This window comes from Coptis chinensis, chromosome 2 (genome assembly GCF_015680905.1).
Source record: "Coptis chinensis isolate HL-2020 chromosome 2, ASM1568090v1, whole genome shotgun sequence".
Taxonomy (NCBI): domain Eukaryota; kingdom Viridiplantae; phylum Streptophyta; class Magnoliopsida; order Ranunculales; family Ranunculaceae; genus Coptis; species Coptis chinensis.
In genome coordinates this window covers 75063232-75076373 of record NC_141457.1, presented here as the reverse complement: position 1 = coordinate 75076373, position 13142 = coordinate 75063232, and the positions used below count along the sequence as shown (strand labels likewise).

The window sequence follows — 13142 nt, the reverse complement described above, 5'->3', positions numbered from 1 at the left end:
TATACATCCGAATCAAACTGGGGGCAACCCTGACTAGCTTCACAACTATTCGTAAGAGCGGGGGGGGGGGGAAGAGCCCTTCGCGGACTAAACGTCCGAATCAACATGGGGGCAACCCTAGCTAGTGTCATAGCTAACTAAGTTTGCAAATGAAAGGGCTGCAAACAACTTGGTTAAAATCAAGGTAGCTCCTGGAAAGATGATGAAAAAGATATTGAATCAAAGTTCCATATAGATCAATGGCTTCAATGCATAACAAATCAGAAGAAGGCCGAAATCGAAAAGTATGACAGATAGTAAATTACAGTGCAAAAAGAGTACAACGCAAGTTGATTGAGACCTACTACGCAAATCTAGTGTGTCGATGAAGCATTTGTCCAAACACATACAAAAGACATTGTTCCTCACAAACACAAAGATAATTGTTCAACACCGAAATTACAAATCACAAAGAAATCTGCAAAGAAAGAAATCCGACATGTGTTACTGCTGAGGATCAGTATTCAATTCTTCATGAGAAATATTTTCCTCTTCACCAACAGCGGTGCTGGTGTCTTCGTTCATTTCCACTGGAGAAGGGTCAACATTAGTAATGGGAGTAGTCACATCAGGGGTAGTGGTCTTGGCAGCTTCAAGATGCACGGTCGATGATACCAAGGATGGTGTATCTGCAACGGGAGGAGGCAATGGAAGAAGTCAACCTGCAGCGCTAAGCTGATCGAGTTGTTGTTGTAATTCACGAGCAATCTTCTTCGCAGCGAGACTCCGGAATCGCTCCGCGGCTTCTTTTACGGCCTTGTCTACAGCAGCTTGAGTGGCAAGTTTCTTCGTCTATTTGAGGCTTTCCAGTTTAGAATTGACCCCCGCTACGTAGTCACGGTGCTTGTCCTCAGCCACCTGGAGCTCCTTGTGGGCCTTGACTGCCGTGATCCGCAAATCGTCCCTATCCTTCTCCAGCTTGGCATACTTTGCTTTCCAGCCATCAGGGCCATGTATTTCCTGCTTCGCCGCCTCCAAATTCTCCACGGTGCTGGTAAGGCCTCGCAGCACATAGCCAATATCTAGACTCAGCTGCAGAGACATATTGGGTATAAAGGGTAGTACAAAGGATAATGAGTAAGTAAAGTTAATAACACACACCTTTTCCCATCCAGTGTAAATGGAGGCCCTATGGGAAACAACGGTACCAGAATCTCCATAGGCTTGATCCCGAGGGAGATGAGAGCTGAAAAACAAAGAGGCGGCAACAGCTGGATTTTCCAAAGCTGAGTCTCGCGTAGTGACATCGCGATCCCTAGCCTTGAACTTGGGATGCCAAACTTCGACAGGGCCAGATGTTAAAGGACTAGCTGAAAACGAATCCCCGCAGGGTGGCGAAGATATAGCCGAGACCCTTGAAAGGTTCATTCGCGACCCGATAAGTATGAGGAGGAGCAGTAGAAGAAATTCTGGCCTTTTTGGTGGGAGGGCTCTTGTTTGAAACTTCGACAGGCGCATCTCCATCAGAGTCGCTGTCCCAAAGCTTGTACTTGTTCACAGCCATAGCGGTAGCAGAAGGGGGAGTGGAAGTATGGGCAAAATCGTCTTCCCACTCAGCCACACGAGAGTACGAAGGAAGAAGGGTGTCCGTAGTAGTAGTCTTAGTTTTAGCAGCAGCAGCACGTTGGGCAACAGCTCGTGAATGACAGATTTTGGTGGTATAGTTGAAGGACTTGTGAGCCGGACGTTTTCTTTTTTGAGGTGGGGATGGTTTTGGCTTTCTTTCTTTGGGGGGCGGCAGACGATAGAGGGGGCCTTGGTATTTGTCAATGTCTTTTAGAGAAGGGTCAAGTAAGAGAGGAGTGGCTTTTTCTGGATCAATGCCGAGGACTTCGCACTGTGCACTCCCTAGTTCGCGAAGGGATTGGAAAATTTCTGAGTAAACGCCGTTGTATATTTGGGATCGCGAATCGGGTCTCCAATCTACATCACCAAGTATAAAGACAAATTAAAGACAAGTGAGACATAAATACTGCGACTCAAAACGACTTACTTACCACTTGTTAGGAAATGGAGATGCCTCAGAGAAACTTCCGAAGGGAGGTCCGTGGATAAAACACTCCCGGACACATACAACGGATACTGGTGCCACATCTTGTCAGAAGTGGTGATGTGAAGAATAAAAGACTTCTTTTGTGGACAAGTGCAGAAGGATTGATATCCCACACTCCCAAGTTTAGTGTTTTTCTTTATATAGAAGTGAGCAAGGATATCGCGGAGTTGGATTTTGGGGGAGTGAGTCTCATTGTAGTGGTTGGCGGCATACATAACACGCCAGAAGTTACCTATGTCTTGGCACGGAGGAATGTTGAAATGGTTACAGACCTCGACGTCAAGAAGAGTCAAGGGAAAACGCAAACCAGCCACTAGCTGTCCTACAGTAGCGACGAGATAACCAGGGCGCGGTGTTACCAAGTGAGGAAAGTGGGTGACGCAAGACACGTGTTCTAGAATAATGTCACTAGGTATGCCATAAGCGGCTTTAACAGCATCTAGGTTGGGTCTGCGGTAGTAGGATGGCGGGGGAGGCAGAGAAGGTTTCCTCCCGTAGAGATGGAACACGATGGGCTCGATAGAATCGAAGCCGGGGGATTGGTCGGTCCCGCGGAGTGATGGCTAGATCTAGGGGTAGAGGATCCAGATTTATCGGATTTGGTGGCGGAGGATTGGGTGGTGGAGGTAGCCTCTGATTCCGATACAGACATGATGGAACTAGTGCTACGAGGGGAGTTTACAAAAAGATAGATATGCAATCTTAGAAAGGAAGAAAGTGAGGAAGCGGACCCCAAAAGAATAAAACAAATAATGAGAGGAAAGGAAAACAAATTAAGGGGAAGACAAACACAGAACGAGAGAGAGCCAAGGCAATGGAGGTCGTAGAACACGAACCGTGCTGGAGAGCTACTGGAGGAAATAACAGGGGGAAGAAGGGGGAAGAGTTTGAAGAAAAGGGAAGTTGAAAAGATGGTGAGGGTTTGCTGTTTTGGGGGTTTTGAGAGAAGAGAGAGGTTTGAGTGGGATTTGAAGGGGCAGGGGCAAAAGGGTATTAACCAACAAAAGAACCAAGGAAAGGGAGACACATAGAGTCTCAATTTTCGAAGAGGCAAAGTACGAGGCGCGTGCGCCGTATTTCCAGGTGGCAATACAGAGGAAGCACGTGGAACACGTGTTGGGAGAAAGAAAGATAGGGGACAGAGTGGCGGTCGTCGAAAGAGAAGTATCTGCAAATGTGTATGAGATGAGAAATGTTAGTTCTCGGCCCCATTGTTGTTCGCGGACCATCAATAAAACCGAGAGAGGGCATCTGTATAGGTCGTATACATGACCTAGGAGGTTAGTGGTGACAATGGGACCAGATGCGGTATAGTATGGGAAAACAGGTTGCATAGGAACAGATCCGCAGTATCCCAATCGCTCTGGAACTGCTGCGAGACGTGGAGAGAGAGAGAGAGCGAAATCATAACTGCAAGATAACTGGCGCGATACGTGGAGAGAGAAGAGACAATGGATGAAGGAGGATCGAGGGACAGGAGTAGAGAAGAGAAAAGAGGAGAGGGATAAAAAGAGGGGAAGAGAGAGAAAAGAGGGGTGGAAAAGAAAAGAAGAGAGAAAAAGAGTAGAGACAAAGAGAAGTGATCTCATAGGTTGAGAGAGGAGAGCATACAGTTTGCTACCTTCATGTTTGATAAATGCACGCCTACTTTCTCTAGTGTAAAATCAGCTATATGAGAAAATTTCGAAGTATAAAAGAAACAAGCTATTGGCAATGGGTTCTTAAAGCATGCCGAACCACAAACTAATAGCACTTGTGGTTGTCCACAACAAAATGAAGCGTTTCCTTTTCAGATCATGTCTTATAAAACATGGTGGTGATAGCCGTGAGGCTGAGGATGGAAAAGGAGTGGAATTATGCCGTTCTGGGGAAGTCTTTAACATATTCTCATGGACTACAACATGCTCATTATGGAAGGGCCAGAGGTAATAGTCCGTACATGCTCTGATGCTCATCAGTCATTACTAATACGGAGCATAATGTATGATTAATATTCACTGGCTAGACAATTGCTTCGCTGTAAGATTGTTGGCGTCGCTTCACAGTTACGATCAGAAGCGACGACACCTGGAGAAGCCCCTGACTCGGACTAAAGTTTTGCCCATCCTTGAAGGAGTCCGTGGAAAATCCCTGTATCAGACATTCAGACCAAGCTATCTTGGAAAGTTGAGCATATCTTCAACTCACTTCCATTGCTGTAATGTTACCACGGCCGTCAAAGAATTCTTCGGTAATGGAGCATTTTCCAAATAACTCGTGTGTCGTGTTGTACCTCCCTCTAATGAATATACTCTTAGGGAGGAATGTAAGCTTCAAGCTTTGGTTTTAATACACAGGTGGGGGTCTGTTTTAACCCCAGTTTAACTCTTCAAAAAAAAAAAACTTATTATGTAGGTTTGCTTGTTCTTCGAGTAACGTAACAAAACCTCAAAGCAGTACTTAGTTACCATGAAGATTATATAGTCTCAACCTGAAGTGCATCCCCACACAAATCATCTCTTTCACTAAACTAGCTTTTAGAGAAGAATGCCATTGGAAGCTAGACTGATAGCCTACATGTATATTTACTACTGCTTGCATTGCTGCAAAAAGAGTGACAAAATAAGTTGCATGCTGCTAAAACCTAGGCCTTCACAGTCACATGAGACAGTCACGGACTCCTAGAAGGATAAATCTCAAACAGAAGTAGACGTTTACAAAAACTGAACAAATTGTCCGAACTCCAAATTTATCTAGAAATTCTTACACCGAAGTGATGTGTTTAACAGAGATGAAGGTACAGATACAAACTGAACACATTGTATAGAAAGTTGCCTAGAATTTCAAAATAATGCATCAGAATGAACAGCCACTGCATCAGATTGATCTCACTATGATAAGAGTCACGAAAGGGACAGAAAATCAACCACCACGTGCTTCTCGTCTAGTGGCATCATGGAGGAGGTCAGTGTCTACTCCCTCCGGGGGGAGCTGAACATACCTCACAACTGATCCCCTGATGAAGCAATTCCTTACAGAGAGCTGCGAAAGGTAAAAACTGAGTATCAAATCCATGTGGGTGTTATAAGCTACCATGAGAAAGCAAAGCTTCCAATGAACAAAAGAAGAAAGCCCAAGTCTTCAATGTAAAGGTACCATGCTTTTGTTAAGAACCAGGGTTGAGGTATACATGAACCAAAAAGGGTATTATGCTATGTGACAGCCTCAAAAAGAACACATGCATCCAAAAAGATGCAAGGCAAGCTACGAGACTACTAATGTCACTTCACCCATAAACAAAAGCAAAAAAAGGTAACTTTAATCACCCCCAGAAAAGCAAAGGGTGTTTTTGTCTTTGAAATTGTTTACCTAGAGGTTTAGAGAAAACATGAGTGGTCATACATATTTGAATGCAATTTCCAAGTGCTACAGAAGCCCCATTACTAGAAACCCCAGATTAGAAAAAGTAATCATCAATGAAACTGGAACAAGTCCATGTGTACAATTGATTGGCTACAAAAAGTTTAAACCTTGGTGCCCTGATCCTTCTTTTATGTTTCTCTAGTTACTAGTGCCTTACTTCAACAAATGTTTCTCTACCTTAAACTTCAACAAATGTTTTATTGATAAAAATCAAAACTGAAAATATAAAAAAGAAAAACCACTTCCAAATGATGGTCTATCTTGAATAGAAATCTCTAACATTGTATCATCACCTACTTGAGCAATCTCTAACATGGACTGTTATCAGATTCCAGAATGCAAACAAAATTCCTTCAAGTATTTAACAACATGTAACACAAATCAAGCTCGAAATCCCAAATGCTCCCCTTAAAACTCTACCAAGTAAGTATCTTCAATTTAGCTTTGCAGATTATTAAAGATGATTTCGCTTCCAGCAATTTATAAGCATTTATCTAGGTAACCAAAACTATGCAAACAAGGATACAACAAACAAAAAGTTCAAGAAACAGGGTCTAGTTGCCCCTGGAAAGAACATCAAAAACCCAACAAGGAAAAACTCTGGGAAGCAATCCAAACGCAAGAAAAAAAAAAAACTAAATAATATGAGGTTTAACTTCACGAATAAATGACTGATGTAAAAATCTAGGTGAGGCTATGGGATGTGCTTCGTGTAAGTCCCTAACAAAAATGGCCTATAGCCTATGATAATCAGTCTTATTTCAATTCTTAATCAAAAGAAAAACCGCTTGCAATTTTTCCTTTTTTCAAATAAAGGCAAAATACAAAGGCTTCAATCTGAGGCAGTGTTTAGCATTGCTTATTAGTCTAAAACTTGTGTAAATTTGCGTTGTTGAGAAGAAATCAACAGTAACAGAAAAAAACCCTAAAACCTCACATCTTTTCTCATCAGCCCAATTATGTTTCACATAATACTCTAACAAACCCAAATAACTGAAAATTAATCGAAAAAATAACATAAAAATTGATACCATGTGAGGGTACTTGTCTTGATCAACAACTCTAGTATTCTCAAGCTTGATATTAAGATACTGGTCAACAGAATGCAAAGTTCCTCTTATTGCCAAATCGTTTTTCAACTCTACTGTCACTTCTCTACCAACTAAATCCTTGAAATACGAGAAGAACAACTGCACACAAAAATTAATAACAATAATATTAATATTAGATATTTAAACGATTTTATCAAGAGGAATTCGAGAGAAAACTTTACCATCTTTTGTAATCTCTATTCTCTATTCTCTATTCTCTAACTTATACTATTTCAATATTTCAATAATATCTCGACGATATTTCATACTTCTCCTTCTTTATAGCAACGATATTTATTTTTATTAAACCTACGCAGTTACTAGTTAGTTTTTGAGCCCCGTTAAACCCGTATCGGTTGTTCAAGTAATGGAAAACGAAACACCATGAGTTAATATTGCTAAAAAATGAATGTTACAGACAAGGATATAATCCTTCTTGTTCGCAAACACAGAGGCAAAGAAAATTTCACAATACACCACGTACACAGATGTTACATATCTAGCAATTCAAACTAAACAACACAAAAATAATCCTAAACTCTAGAAAGCTTTCCTTTCCCTCTCCCCTCCCTCCCCCCCCTTTTTTTTTTGTCCTTGTTATAGATACACGCGTGTCTGCAGAGTTCATCAAGGTACCCTTTCTTTTTTATCCTTATTGATACAGCGTATCTCCGTGGAATCATATTCTTTGCTTCACGCGTCTTCCATTGATATCACTACCATCGAGCATGGCTTCATTACCGTGCCGGCAGATCATAACAGAGTGCTCTCCAACCCTTGCAACATACTCCAAAAGCTCTGTCAGGACTGAAGGGCAACTCACTTTCAAGTAATCAAAACCATCAGTCTGCATCACAGCTGCAAACAAAACAAAATAATTTGGTCAATCATGATATATTCATCACACAAAGTGAGAGAGAGGGCCAGAAAGAAAAGTAAATTGTTAAATTCCAATCTACAAAGAAATAATTCCATACAAACCTCAAGGTCACCACTATTAAAAGATAATAACTAAAAGCTGTGGTGAATTCCTAAACCCAATACATTGCCTATGGAAATACGAATCTGAGACCGACTTCCCTCATCACCAATTAATCAGAAAAGTAAGTATCATGCATGTTCTCGCGTCTTCATAATGTAAACCAAACAGCGTAAGTCAATTTGTTTGAGGTATGTCCAGTGATAGCACTCCTAGGACACGGTCTCCACAAACATTCGTAGACTGACTTCCCTCATCACCAATTAATCAGAAAAGCAAGTATCATGCACGTTCTAGCTTCTCTATCAAGTAGGCCCAAAACCAAAAACCAACTCATCTCAGATGTTTCCCCTGATAAGGCTCCCTACGACACAATCTCCACAGCTCTCCACAAACAACCATTTCTATTAGAGGATTAGAGCAGTAGTGATCCTTTCAGGTGTCCACCCAGACAAGCAAAGAATGGCCCTTGTATATCCACTGGACAATCCAATTCGGTTCAAGTGTCAGGCTCCGAAGGAGTAAATAAAGTTTTGCTATTGGTTGCAATATACAGTGCCACCTTATCACGAATCCAGAAAAGACAAACTCCAACGATATTAGTAAAATAATGTAATTCCCTCAAATTTATCCCTTTGACTATAACAGGATACCATTCTCATCTCCAATTGTTTAAAGAGCCACACCCCACATGACATGGTGTATGAAAAAACTTACAGATCCACATACCACAGGATATGGTGTATGATAAATTTCCTTCTAAACTACCCCCGAATCATCCCATTTTATTTCCACTTTTCTCTCCTTGTTCCTCTCTCCTCATCTCACACGTCATATCATGTGGTGTTTGAGCTCATTGTTTTCTGTCAAAACGAATCCTATATATGAGAATGAATATGATAATCTAACTGAAATAAGGTTGACATTATCACAGTTTGCTTATTTGTTGGTGGGTTTCTGTACATATAGCAGTTTGGTATTGGGTTGGAGTTAGTCTAGACCACCTTCACAAATCATCAACTAACTGGTAACTAACCATCCAAAACTTTAAATAAAGCTGCAACATAGGCTGTGCTTGGTATAAAAAGAAAGTTGCAAAGAAAATTTTGAATGGACTTCTAAGGAGTTAAGAGTGTGGTGGTGCCCAAATATAAGTTTCACTGTCAAGGCCAGGAGGTCTTGTATACCTTGGAAGTGGCAGCAAAGTTGTGACTCTGATCTTTAATGCTTAAAGGCAACTAGCCAGACACACCAAAATATTCCTTCTTTTACGTCCATTTTGCCAACATTTCTACCATATAAACTCTAACCAAGTAAAGCAATAGATACTGAATACCAGAAGTTATCTAACAGACAAACTATAGAAAAATCAAACTTACCTCTCAAATTTTCAGGCAACGCAACGAATTTGAGACAAACAGCTTTCAGCTGGAAACAGTGGTGCTGCTCTGCCAAGGCTAAGGTGGTTGCAACTGTGTTTATAGCAACATCCTCACAAAGCTTGGCCTCACAGAGCAACCTTAGCCTCTCAAGTCCATACCGGTCAGCTGCTGCAAGTAGATGCTGGCTCATTAGTGTGGAAGCCCACTTTGAGTTCAAACCAGTAAGCTCTACCATGTCAGGCAAATCATCCCAGTATATGAAATGTAGTAGTGCCTGCAAATGCACAAGACCAATGAAGTAAGGAGACCATATCCAAGTTAAGAAATATATACATCAATATCCACCCTACAACCACAAGCCTATCATACCAACAATATATTGTATGCAACAAATTTTAGTTCTAACAGATACAAGAGTGCTGCTTAGACAAATGGAACACTAGGTTTTTTTATTAAATATAATTTTAAATTACCCCCACCACCACACCCGCTATCCCTCGCCTACTCGCTCCTGCTTCGTGCAACTAAGGTACAACTAAGTAATATCGTAGTCAGGATACGGATACGTGTGTCACTATCCACAACGGGTACTACCACTGGAGTGTTCAACAGAAGACCTATATAAAAATAAGACTAAAGACAACTGCTACTGCATGCTTCCGATACTATGTCATTTGGGACACAACAAAGAGACCCATAGGTATATATGGGGTGTAATCGTATCACATTCTGTTCTGCAACTATAATGAAACTTAGTTCTAATACCTTCTAAAATATACGTTCTCATACAATCGAGCACATATAAAACCATAGCCTCAACATGTAACAGTCTTACTGTATAAGGAAACACGCAGAAAGTAAGATATTTTACTTGAAAATTTTGACTTAAAACATATAACAAGCATCACCTAAAAGATGCATTCACTATACTTAACACACTGCATCATGTACATTTTGAAAGTGTAATTGATATTAGAGCCAAAGGGAATAGAAAATTTTGCATATAATCATGCAAGTTTGAAGAGTGAAAAGAAATAGAAGAATGTGCAAAGAAAGTAAAAGTGAACCACCTTAAAAACGGGAGCTTCCATGTCTTCCACCTTTATACACTCTGTATTTCGATCCTTCATTGGACCATAAAGCTGTGCCCTAAAAACAGGTGAACGAGCTGCAAGTACCAACTTATGAGCAGAAAAGATCTCCTCTCCTACTTCAAAATTGGCATCAATTCCTTTCCCACTTTCAAGAAGCTTCCCAAAGTGCTGACCTATGTTAGATGTTGGCACCGCAATGGAATAAATCTTGGGTCCCTCTGTCTGTGACTTGACAACACCGACACTACAGTGAACCGAGAGACAATCATCTTTAAGGTAATCCGATGTCTCTAGAGAAGTTCTTTTGAAAAAACGTTTATAGCCCCTGTCACAAATAGGCAGGCATATAGAGTGAGTGAGTTACATACGTAGTCCTAAACAAAGCGACATACAAAGTCCAGCGAGTTGCCATAAATGAGATTAAAAAGTAAGATTTGCAAAAAACAAATAATGGTGTTCCTGAACCCATTGAAATACTGTGAAACTACACAAATTTTATGAATATCAAATAAGCCATTTCAGCTTCTGCCAAATCCCAAAACAACTGATGCTATCTTCAGGGCTGTTGTAATGGTAGACCAATATATGTGTATTTGTCTAACTAAACTACAAAGAGTTATCAACTGGTAGATTAACATATTTTTTCAGCCTTACGAAATGCATATGACATGCAAGTAACACGCAAGAGGCATGGCTTGTTATATACGCAGTCATCCAACATCATATGAATCACCATCACAGTCGAACTCTAGAATATACTCTTTTAGAGGAGGGATCTAGACCTCATCTGCCTTAATCACTCTAATTGTAGTTTCCTAGGCATGGAACAACGGACAACCAATTGCCAAATTTTAATAGCACTCTATGCACACTAAATCACTAAATAACATTTACACAAAGAAATAAAACAATACATATTTTCTAAATGTCTAAAAGCTAACAGCACATCGCAGCTCCCATAACTAAGGCTCATAGGAACAGATGCTATTATAATAAGAACTAGTCTATCTATCTCTAACTACGTCAAAATGTCATAGCTAACCAACCTAAAATCATCAATAACAATAAGCAACTCTATCAAAAAAACTCATAACAACGATAGCATACGAACAATTAAAATGCACAACAAAATGTCAATTCCATAAATATCCAAAAAAAAGAAAGAAAACATACCACATACTACCGCGATACTTAAGCGTATAAGGACCACTTTCAAGTGCTCTACCAAAATGACTATGAACCTTATGCCTCTCCTTCCCACTCTGATCCAATAAAGTCAATTCAAACAACGCCCTAACATCAGTCCCTTCACTAGCAAGCGCGATAAACAAAGAAACATAAGTTCCATTATCTTCATTACTTTTCCCATCTGGATAAAAATATATAGCCCAATCATAACCACCAACCATAAAAGTATCTGATGCAATATATTTCCCTATGCCTAAACCTTTAGATAATGAATACCCAGTTATTTTAAATTGATGGGAACCATTTACTGTTTCTGTTATTGATGTTGATGATGTTGGATTACTATTAGAAGTGGTTTCTCTACATATTGGTTTACCCATTAAGGGAAAATTGAGGGTTTTAGGGAAAAGATTGAAACTTTGAAGGAGATCTTGGGTTTTGAGGAATTGACTGGTTTTTGGATTGGGGAAAAAGGGTTGTTCTAAGGGTCAGGGGAGGGGAGAGAATTTTTTTTGTTTTTGTAAATAAAAAAGAGTGGAACGTTGATGAATTATTGGACGGGGGTTTATATCTGGTGTTCCGAGTTTTTAGATATGTCGGTGGGAGTTTTTGGTTGATTTGAAAATGCTCAGAGAACGAGACATTATGCCAAAATATTAACCATACTCAGATTTGTCACAATATTTGTAATTTTCAGTTTTTTGCAATTAAGCTAAAATACTTTTATATAGATCATGCACGTTCAGTTTAGTGTCGTGTTCTCCACGAGACGTGTAAAACTCTACGTTGTTCACGAGCCTCATGAGCGAGTTACAAAAGAATATTGAAGTTAAACATCATCAAAGACATACAACTAAGAGTTTTTAGTATGCTAAAAGTTACAACGTTATTTTGATTTAGTGAGTATTTCCTTCAAACTCAAAAGATTGGAAGAGAGACAGGATAGATTCGAGAGAGTTGAATAGAGAGAGGATAGACCCTTATAACTTAATCAACTTAACTTCTCAGGATAGATTTGAGAGAGTTGAATAGAGAGAGGATATAACTTATAACTTAGGGTGTGTTTGTTAAATTTTAACTCATGGAAAGGAAAGAAAATAAAATGGGTGGTCCACTATGGAATGGAATGGAATGGAAATGAAATAATTTTAAATGTTAATCAACTTAAATTCTCAAAATAGTCGATAATTTTTTTTTTTTTTTTTTTTTTTTATAGAAAAATAAGACTCCAAACAATTTTTGTTTGAGTTTTTTTAAGGCTTATTTTGAAAACATATATATATGAGTGAGGAGAAATAAAAACAGAGATACTTGAAAAGAAATTCTTCAGCATGGATATTTGTCTAATTTTATTATTTACAACAAAAACAACTTATAAAACCAACTCTATTAAACTTTGGATAGTAGTATGCCAAGGGATATGCTACATAGTAAATTATAGGTTTTAGAATATTCATCATATGCTTCTACATGCCCCCCTTCATAAAAAAAAAAAAAAAAAGACTAAACACAAAATAACGTGTAACAGCGTTTCACTAGTTATGACATGGCGAATCCAAGTGATTTTTGGATTTGTGCAATCAAAGATCATTAATACTGAGTAGTAGGGAATGCTCCCAGTGACCCACGCCAGCCCATTTTTTTTCTCTGAGATTGACACATCAGATTTTTCTTAAAAAAAGTAAATCTACGCCCTTTTTTCCATATTTCAATTGTTCGTAACCCAAACAAAGATAATAAAATAAAACTCTTCGCCATACAAAAAAAAAAAAAAAAAAAACCTAATGGAACCATCGATCCAATGCTAGCACTGTTTCTTCTAAAGCAGAACTCTCTCAGCATCAAAGTTGTCCATGAAGTTCTCTTTCATTTTAGTACTGTGTTTCAGTAACGTCAATCTTGAAGCAATCTTAC

The 13142-nt window shown here is 39.4% G+C and overlaps 2 protein-coding genes across 2 annotated transcripts; both read right to left on the bottom strand.

Annotated features, from left to right (window-relative positions):
- Nucleotides 1–4803: 4803 nt before the first annotated feature.
- On the bottom strand, nucleotides 4804–6904 carry LSM2 (Small nuclear ribonucleoprotein family protein). The gene is made up of 3 exons (XM_086589908.1): nucleotides 6768–6904; nucleotides 6526–6684; nucleotides 4804–5113 (listed from the first exon to the last, which is right to left on the bottom strand). Exons 1-3 carry the CDS (start codon nucleotides 6768–6770, stop codon nucleotides 4994–4996), a joined length of 282 nt encoding a protein of 93 aa, XP_086446034.1. The 5' UTR covers nucleotides 6771–6904; the 3' UTR covers nucleotides 4804–4993.
- Nucleotides 6905–6953: 49 nt separating this feature from the next.
- Nucleotides 6954–11875, bottom strand: LOC147517833 (BTB/POZ and MATH domain-containing protein 2-like). Its single transcript, XM_086589906.1, has 4 exons — nucleotides 11214–11875; nucleotides 10017–10365; nucleotides 8944–9220; nucleotides 6954–7443 (listed from the first exon to the last, which is right to left on the bottom strand). Exons 1-4 carry the CDS (start codon nucleotides 11606–11608, stop codon nucleotides 7265–7267), a joined length of 1200 nt encoding a protein of 399 aa, XP_086446032.1. The 5' UTR covers nucleotides 11609–11875; the 3' UTR covers nucleotides 6954–7264.
- Nucleotides 11876–13142: the final 1267 nt, after the last annotated feature.